This window comes from Solanum stenotomum, chromosome 3 (genome assembly GCF_019186545.1).
Source record: "Solanum stenotomum isolate F172 chromosome 3, ASM1918654v1, whole genome shotgun sequence".
Taxonomy (NCBI): domain Eukaryota; kingdom Viridiplantae; phylum Streptophyta; class Magnoliopsida; order Solanales; family Solanaceae; genus Solanum; species Solanum stenotomum.
In genome coordinates this window covers 62,522,467-62,531,956 of record NC_064284.1, presented here as the reverse complement: position 1 = coordinate 62,531,956, position 9,490 = coordinate 62,522,467, and the positions used below count along the sequence as shown (strand labels likewise).

General features: G+C 34.1%; 1 protein-coding gene across 6 annotated transcripts; it reads right to left on the bottom strand.

Annotated features, from left to right (window-relative positions):
• Positions 1 to 201: 201 nt before the first annotated feature.
• On the bottom strand, positions 202 to 7,678 carry LOC125858555 (protein MID1-COMPLEMENTING ACTIVITY 1). 6 transcript variants are annotated; one of them, XM_049538365.1, is made up of 9 exons: positions 7,440 to 7,678; positions 6,789 to 6,875; positions 5,788 to 6,567; positions 3,784 to 4,199; positions 3,553 to 3,662; positions 2,069 to 2,140; positions 1,154 to 1,260; positions 765 to 858; positions 202 to 472 (listed from the first exon to the last, which is right to left on the bottom strand). In XM_049538365.1, the coding sequence occupies exons 3-9, from the start codon at positions 6,193 to 6,195 to the stop codon at positions 420 to 422; spliced, it is 1,260 nt and encodes a 419-aa protein (XP_049394322.1). In that variant the 5' UTR covers positions 6,196 to 6,567; positions 6,789 to 6,875; positions 7,440 to 7,678; the 3' UTR covers positions 202 to 419. The 6 variants fall into 6 exon arrangements, with proteins under 6 accessions (XP_049394322.1, XP_049394319.1, XP_049394321.1 ...); XM_049538362.1 differs by having other exon boundaries at positions 6,789 to 6,867; XM_049538364.1 differs by having other exon boundaries at positions 7,470 to 7,678.
• Positions 7,679 to 9,490: the final 1,812 nt, after the last annotated feature.

The following is a 9,490-nucleotide window of genomic DNA, read 5'->3' as shown; positions in this document are numbered from 1 at the left end:
CTAGCTACCAACCGACCCGTAAGAGCATTTTGTTTATGGCATATATGGTTAGAAAGTTTTTACCCAAATAGATAAGAAGAAACAGTAAATTAACACCAGCTTAGAACTAATAACCAATTTAGGATGAACACTTTGTTAGCCATATAGGATATTGTATTGTACCCTTTGATAGATATGTGAAGTGTGAGGGAAAATAAAATCTTCACATTTCATCCAAATAAATGAAAAATTGCATAAAGCAAATGAATTAACAATGGAACCATTGAAAACTAAAAAGATTATATTTGTACACATTAATTCTGGATTACTAAGAATTACTTTACAAAATGATTGTAAATCCAGAGAGAATCTATATGTTCCATCTATCAGGTTCTGCAAGTTATGCTCTAATATGTTTAGCCAATTTCAATTTCAATTTCCTATGTTTCCATAAATTGAGAGGGTGGCGGGCTCGTTTTCGTCTTCTCTGTACCTGCATGATGTAGCATAGCAAATCTGCATCATTTGTGAAGAATAAATGTATGTAAAATGAGCTTAGTGCAACACATAGTGTTAATATATATGATGACATTTCATGTTTAGACCTCGTTAATACAGAAAAACAGCACAGCTAGTATGTAAAATGAGCTTAGTGCAACACATAGTGTTAATATATACGATGACATTTCATGTTTAGACCTCGTTAATACAGAAAAACAGCAGCACTCTAGTTGAAGGCAAGAAAACATATGGCATATGAAGTATGAGATTCCAGTAAAACATACCATTAGCCCCACGTATTTCCACTTCACGCAATTCTTGGACGAGAGCACAGCAACAGCACATTAAATGTGAAAGAAAATCATCTATGATGCCTCCCTAAAAAAGAAAAAATAATCAGCAGGGTGTCTATATTTCGACTTAATTTAACACCAGTTTATACATGGAGGTGCTCGCCCATCATTCAAATCCTATCAAGGGATTCAACATGATGAACAAAAGGAACATTCAGAAGCATTTATTCATCGCTTTCTGCATGGTGAGGATTTTCTTTCCACGTGAAGGGCTTGTGAGAAGTATTTTGCAAGTCTATTTATCATTTTAGGGATATTACATTTGCAATCTTGTTCTAATTTTGGGACTAATATTTAGCTGTGCAAGATAGGGTATTTACCGTGATGTTTAGCTTTTGCCGAAGTTTCTTTCTGATGCAGCAAGTGTAACAACAGCAGGACAGTATTAACGAGTAAGCCATTAATTCATTACAAGCATCCGCTGAAGCTGCATCCAAATGGTATCAATAGTGAATAAACATAAAAGGAAAAATGGCATGTGGATACTGTTAGAAATACATTCCATATAGTTGTTTTTCCTACAGAATAGTCTTGAACTACGTCAACCACAACCTAAGTACCCAAAATTGTCGCATGCCATTATCTTGTTTTTCCTAGGTGGTGATAACAAACAAAAAACCTCTGCTACCATGATTGTCGAATTGTGTCAAAGTTGGGGGTAGGGGAAATGCGGAGGGGATTACAAGGTGGGGAATTGAACCCTCACCAACAAGGTGGGAGTTCAGGTAGCCAACCAACTAAGCTACTATGATTCCCCCAAAAAAATGTTAGATACAATACTTTTATATATATATTTTAGTCCTATGGCATGTTCAGGATGCACAATGTCCTACATCAGTTATGTAAAGGTTTCCATATAGCTTTATGGGCTTAGAGTACTGTGTTGTTTTGAAAATTAGTTTGCTCTAGGAAACACTAAAGAAACACAATCTAAAAAGGTCGCTATGCTAACGTAAAGATGGATTTCCTAGTTCTCCAACATCTCCTTAATAGTAATTAGTCAAATTAACAATAAAACAAAGTATATATGTTCTTGCAGTGTACAACACTTCAACCGCTAGTTCTGAATCTAATATAGTAACTTGCAAAAATAAAGGATGTTACTACTTTGACCATTTTATTCATTTCTGGTAAATAAAGAAAAGAAGATTGATACCGATTAACAAAAAACTGACTACATTTTTATCACCCGTGACAGGACAAGAAAGTTTCAGGCAGACTATAAAGTTACTTACATATGTCTCTGTTGGCTGCAAAACTGGCAACTTTAGAAAATGTACCACAAGGAAAGAAAAAGGTTTTAATGCCTGCAAAGTAAAGTGACACGACTGTTACCTTTCTCAAAGAGTAAAAAGACACTACTAACAACTACGATATATTGACATTGGATGAAAATATAATGACAGTCTCCAGGGATGGATAACAACTAGTTTCCTAATTACTTAGATACAAAACAGCAAAAACAAAATAAACCAAAATGAAATGGCTTGAACAAGAAGGATGATATGTTAAGATGGCAAATTAATCTTCCTTTGGAGTAAAGAATTGCTCATTAGCACAATTATCCTCCCAGCCAATATAGTCTTGAACAAACTTCTACACCAAAAATCAGAAAATAGGGAAAGTAAATTTATGAATATGAAAACAAACAAGTCAGGCAATCAACTAATTTCAGGATTCTCCTAAATTTAGAGGTATGTGAAACGATAGAACACAGACTACAGTGAAGTACGTGGATTCATAATGTGTTTATACTTAAGTAACACTAGCAAAAGAGCAGTAATTACTAATAATAGGACAAAGTTATTAACAAAAAGTAAAGCCAATTGTACTTCAGTATCCTATTTCAGCCATTGGAATCCCTCTAGCCTTAGTCAGCTAGAATAGAAATGATGTCTCTAACAAGAATGACACAAACAACATCCAAACTTAAATTAGTTCTTTCTGAGGAGTAAATGTATCTGTTATTGACAACTTGAGCATGATTTAAATCTAAAGTAGCGATACACACAAATATATCTAGTAACAATTTAACTTTAAACTTTCCCATTTTACCCTTAATGAGATTATTATAGCCACACAAATATCTATGACTTATTTAGACTACAAGTTTCAAAAGTCTTTCTTTCTTTCAAACTCAATGCCCAATCGAATATCATCACATAAACTGGGATGGAAGGAGTATTAGTTTAGCATTGAGCTTTCTGAATATCTATCCAACTACCCAAACGGCTATATAGTATTAATGTTGTCTCTGCACCAAAGTACTAATGAAAAATAAATAGTGCTCCTGATCCTTCCCCTCAGTTTCTCCACCAACAAGTATCCTTTTGTTCCTTTCAACTCAAATCATCCAAGAAAAGCATATGAGCTAGAGTTAGATAGGCGAAACATCAGCTCATGATTAAACTCTTTAGTTTATGAAAATTGAAACAGTGAACATATAATTCCTTTTGACCAATAATAACACAATATTTCCTCAAATAGCACGCTAAATTGGACAAGTTAATAGAAGTACATGAACACATGAAATGAAGCTGTCTGCACAAAATTTGCTATTCTGGACATTTCACATCTTCAAGTATGAATATTTATCAATAAATTTTAATTTAAGAAGATGTATATCTTTCCTTTCAGCAGAATTAGATAGAAAAAAGAACAGATGAAACAAAGTAATGCAACAAGAAGAATAGTAAAGCAAGGATGTAGTTAAATGTACATAAGAGAGGTTCTGAACAGCATCCCAACAGATCTGTATGCCACTCTTCATATCGATATGAACCCTTTGAAGACAGCAGTTCACATTGCGATGAAACTGAAGAAGTGTTTCTGCAGATAAATATACATAAAAATGAAAATGGTTGAGACTCTAGGTACTAAACTCTCATCGGTGTTATGACTCCCTCCACATTTTATGAGAAGATCACTACTGTTTATAAAGAACGGCTACCTTGAAGTTGACTGTTTCTCATCACTTTTGATATAACTTTTATCACTGTGTTCCTTGTCACTATTGGCATCTGAGTGACTATGCTCCAACTTTTTGGTAGGCTGGGTGGGTGAACTCTTCTCGGAAAGAGACTCAGCTGCAACTACCTCTGTGACATCGAGAAGATGCTGAATGAATTCACACTGATTTACATCTAAATTAGCTTGTGAACGTTGCAGTTCTAGCTGAAGCTTTTCATTCTCCTTCTGAATTGCCTCAGTGATAGGCATGCTTGGGTAGGAACGGGAAAGGGTCTTCTTTAACACTATTGTATCATGTTTAGAGGGATCTCGTTTTAAAATGACCTCTTGCACCTTCATGTCTTCAGCCTCCAAAGTATATTCACACTGGTCCTTCTCAATGATTTCAAATCTCTCCTGCCAAAATATGTACCACAAAGATTTATCAACTTTGAAGGTAGATATAGATACTGATGGCGCACCAATTGTACATGTCTAATTAATTAAGCCATAGCGCAGGTTACCCCTTCAAATTCTGAGCAGTAATGGACAAAACAAGGTAGACACATACTTGAACGGATATATTAGAAGACGAGCAAAATAACTGAGCAGATTACTCTAATTGTGATGATGCATCTTTCTTAGAAATACAAAATCTCTCTCATGCTAAAACTTGGTAACAGTGGATGTACAGCAAGAAATAAGACAATACTGGCCCTTCATTGCAACAGACACAAAACTGCTTCACTATTTAAAAATACTAAAGGGTTTGCTCTCTAATTCTTGTTCTTGGAAGAGATAAGTTATTAGGAGAGAGATTTTTAATGACAGATGACAGTGGTCTCAGGGCCAACTTGCACGCACCTCAACTATTCCACCAGATACCTGCTACCTCTCACCAGTACAAGTACCGAGTAACTCCGTCAACCAAAGAATAACCCTATATTTAATTGTCTCTGCTAGGATTTGAACCTTGGTTTCCAAGGTTTGCACACACTTCATTGCCCTAGACCATTAGGCCACACCCTTGGGTGTTGGAAGAGATTAGTTATCCAGATAGACATTCTTTTTACGAACTACATTTTTCATTACTATAGTAACCGATCTTAGAATACTGTATAACAGAGAGATAATTTAGTTAGTTCATAAAAATTAGTCTATAACGTCCTAGTCCTCGACTTTAGTTCATAACCTGTAAAGTGGAGACAAGAGAATAAGAGTGTGTAACCCAGTGGAATGCAGAGGTTGAAGTTATCAAAAATCACGTGACAGCAGATTACTATGAATTCCAACTCTAGACTGTTGTGCTTCACTGGAGCTACCTTCTTCCTTAAAACTGCTTGAAACAAATGTCTTACGGTTTTTGTCCATCATCTGGTACCTTGAACTAGTCCACATCACTCACACATGACACACCTCATAATCTTATACAAAATGAACAAGTTATCAGAGCCATCTATCTTGCAGGAACCAAAATGTTTAAGAAACTTTCATGCACTAATTTCTGTCCTAATTGATCGCACTTTACTTTGACAGATAAGCTAATGTAAGAATATATTCTTCAATTTACTGACACTGTTGTTGGTGTTGGTATTTGGCTTCATGATGCTAATACATTGGCGTCTTTTACACGTGTTACAGCATACAGCAAGGATTTTGTTCTTCCGCACATTCTTTAACGAAAACGAATCTACTTAGCATCAGAATACAAGGATTTGAATAGCAATTAAAATCCTGGTGAGATATTATGATAGGATATACATGCAAGATTAGCAGGAAAGAAAAGCCTCATATTATAGTTTTGGGTATAAGACCAACATCAAATGATGCAATACCGGACAAATAGTTCCAATTTTATATCATGAATTGATGACTACCTAACAAACTTAATATATAAGTAAGAACAACTACATAGGTGTGGATGGATTACGAATGAAATAAATAGAATATGAAGACATGTAACTTGAATCCCTGATGCTATGGATAAAGAGCAAAGTTTCAGTACCCTGACTCGAGCATTATCCACAAGCGTGATGAGAGGAATGATCTTCAAATACTGGTCAATCTCATTCTGAGCCTTCCGGAACTGGTAGACAATGTTCCATCCCATAGCCAGCAGATAAAGATAGCTCCGATCCTGGCAGCTGTTGACCAAAATGTAAGACCTCCTTAATGCATCTTCAAGATATTCCAATGGCTCGGAGGTTTCAGGATACTTCTTGAGTTCTGTAATTCTAAGCTGCTCCAATAAATTACCGATTAATTTGAGATGCTGCGCAAACTGCCTGCAGTTCTTCTTGTGCATTCGAGCTGTGTTTGCAGCTTTTACGATCAAACCAATTAGCTTCACTGCATCAAGGCCAGCAAGCTGGGCACCATTTGCAATTTCCCCAAAGTGTTCCCATGTAGCCATTCTCAATCACAGATTATTCCGTCAACACCCTATATAGATTCAACTACAAGCACATGCCCATATCAAAAGAATGACCATAAATGAACAGCAGCTCACTCAAAACTCTTAATGTTTTAAACTAGTAGACTTTCCCCAGCTTAATCTTTTTCTTTTCTTGGACAAGTTGATAACTAAATTATCCTATGTTTATTGATTGTATCAGGCAATCCAATGAATCAGTCAATGTGAGTTCAACTGACCCAGACACTACCGTCATTCAAAAAATGGACGAGAAATAGATGATCCGCCTGCAATGTCCTCTCAACAGCTCCCACATAGTCTGATTAACAACAGATCTTGCAATCACAGATTTTCGATGAAGATCCTGATCAGCTGAAATTAAGTTCAAAAATGAGTCAACCAGCTTTCAAAGACGGTCCATACTCCATAAAGCCTCTCATTTTCCATTTTCAACAAAGAGATAAAAGGCGAAAAAGAAGCAAAAACAATAAAGCAAAAGAAAATGTTTGACTCGTCACTTTATCCCAACAACAAAATGGATTAGCAAGAAACAGTATTCAACATAAAAATCATTAAAATTCCAAAAGTGTTACCTGAATCAACGGTGATACTGCCGTCACCTCACTGTACTCCACCGGAATTTCAACTCATCATATGACAGCAGATATCTACCTGATATACTGTACAACTATTAATTCTTTGTCATAATACATGAAACAAATTGAGGTGTGTGCATATTTTTTCTAAAAAAAAAAAAACACATAGTAGTATTATTTTACAAATAGTATATTATTTTTACAAATAATATACGCCAATTCTATACTATAAGCACACTTTCTTTGGCAAGAAAATAGAAACCCAGATGAATCTTTGCAAAATGGTGCACGGAAAAATCCGCCGGAGCTAAAAATACGTAAAATTGAGAGCAAAAGAACTTGGTTTTCTGAAAAATCACAACCTTACAAACATTGATTTGCGGGAAGCAAGTTTTTTTGGCAGGAAAATAGAAAACCCAAATGAGACTTTGGAAAATGGTGGCCAGAGAAATCCGTCGGAGCTAAAGAACATAGATTTCTGTAAAATTACAGCCTTATAAGCATTGATTTGAGGGAAGCAAGTTTTTTTGGCAGGAAAATAGAAACCCAAATGAGTCTTTCGAAAAATGGTGCACAGAAAAACTCGCCGGAGCTAAAAATTACATAAAATTGCGAGCAAAAGGACATAGATTTCTGTGAAATCACAACCTTAGAGAGACATTGAATTGAGGGAAACACCTTCTGGATTTGTAATTTTCTGGAACTTTTCCAAGTTACAGTGACCCCAAATCTCTGACTCTGAACCAGAGAAAAGAAGAGAGAGAATGTGTGTGAGAGAGAGAAAGAGGGGTCACTGGCTTCGGTGTTGTTTGTATGGGAGCTCCGGTTTGCTGCACTATACATACAAACAGAGAGAGAGCAGAGTCCACAATTTGGATTTCAGTGGAAACAACACTACAATGTCAGAATGACAGTAAAGCAAATTTGGTCTTTTACTTTCTTTTTCTTTTCGGCCCAACTCCGATAGTTCGATTATTTTCAATTCATTTCAACAAAGCCTAACTATCAAGAATTTTCTCATTTCGATATTCATATTGAAGTTCGATTATTTCAAATATGTTTCGACAAAGCGCTATATAATAAATTATCATTTTATTTATAGTTTCTTAAGAATTGTGCAAAGTCAATAGTGAACAACTAGGATTGTTCACGGTTTGGATAAACATCAATCCAAACCGATTTTATTTGGGTTTGGTTTGGTATTAGATTTTTAAAAACCGAAAAAAATTGAGTTGGTTATGATTTTGTTCGAAAAAAAAAAACAAAGAAATAACTGAACCAAACCGAGAAATTATATACATATATGAGTCATTGTCTCTTCCTTCTAGGCCAAAATAATGAATTTTGAAGCTTTATTTGTAGTAAATTCAATAATCGAAAGTTATGTAATGTGAAACATTCTAACTATTTTTCATTTGAATGGATTGTTGTCACTTTTTCCACATTTTGAATGAATTGTTTCTTTTATTTTTGTATATGGTTAATAACCGAATCAAACCGAATCAAAAACCAATAACAATCAAACCGATAAATATATATTATATTTAGTTTGGTTTTATTTTGATAATTTTAAAATCGATTAGTTAATTTGGTTTTGATTTTAATCAATAACCGATCCAAACTGACTCATGAACACCCCTATGGACAATTATTATTAGACCAAGAAAGTATAATTAGAGTAGTAATTTTAATGTTGATCCTTGCATAACATATTTTAAAATAAAAAAAGACCCAAAATTAAAAGCTTATGCATGAGCTGTAAAGTGTTTAGGCAATTAGGTCTTGGGGATGGGTAAATTAAGAAGGGATTTGACTTTTAATTGTAGTAATTAATTAAAACAACAGCTAAGTCATAGTACTAAACATTTTGCAGCCAATGAATGTGCCTCTAATTTAATTTATTGTTTATATGTGATAGGTGTATGTGTGTAAAACTTTACCCACATTCGATATTTAAAGAAAGAATAATTGATATCATCCTAAGTAAGCGTTTGGCCATGTGATACCACATCACGTTATGAAATCGCGAGATAGAATTAACATTTGGACATGCGATTTTACATTGATTCCATATCATGAGATGTGATTTCATATTCTCCAAAAACCATGATATGGAATTTCATATCATGATTTGAGATATTTTTAATACAAAAATTGATTCACAAGTTTATATTTTGTTAAAACAATCCCACATTTATATCTACTAACCATTTATTCTATATGTAAATAAAATTTATAATGACATCATTACTTTTTAAAATTTATTATTCTCATCGACATAAAATTTATTATTATCACCAACATATAATCATTTTGATATGAATATACCATATATTTATTAATTAGATATGAATACTTGATATGAGCAAGTTTTTAGAGTGTAAGAGTACACTTTCCGTCAATTTTCTCTCATTCATTTTTTTCTGGTTATTTGTTACTGCAAAATTAGGGATGTATTTAACGATAGGCAAGACTTTTGAGAATTTAATAACTTTTTCGTAAATACGATATTTATATCAAAGCTGCTAAAGTCAAATTGCCCCTCTTAATTTGAATTCAAATCTCCTTAATTTCACCTACCTACAAATCAATAGTTGAAAAACATATAATCTATACATTTAATCGTAAAATTCATGTGAATGAATATATCACATAGTTTATATTTTTGCCTTCTTTGAAAAAGATGATGAAATGTATAA

What these genes read in the sequence shown, in the direction of transcription:
- LOC125858555 (XM_049538365.1), bottom strand. Translation starts at nt 6,195, where the DNA reads ATGGCTACATGGGAACACTTTGGGGAAATTGCAAATGGTGCCCAGCTT. An exon ending in GAGAAACAGTCAACTTCAAG is followed by an intron (nt 3,663 to 3,783) that starts GTAGCCGTTCTT and finishes ATTTATCTGCAG; the next exon opens with AAACACTTCTTCAGTTTCAT. An exon ending in TGCAGCCAACAGAGACATAT is followed by an intron (nt 1,261 to 2,068) that starts GTAAGTAACTTT and finishes ATTTGGATGCAG; the next exon opens with CTTCAGCGGATGCTTGTAAT.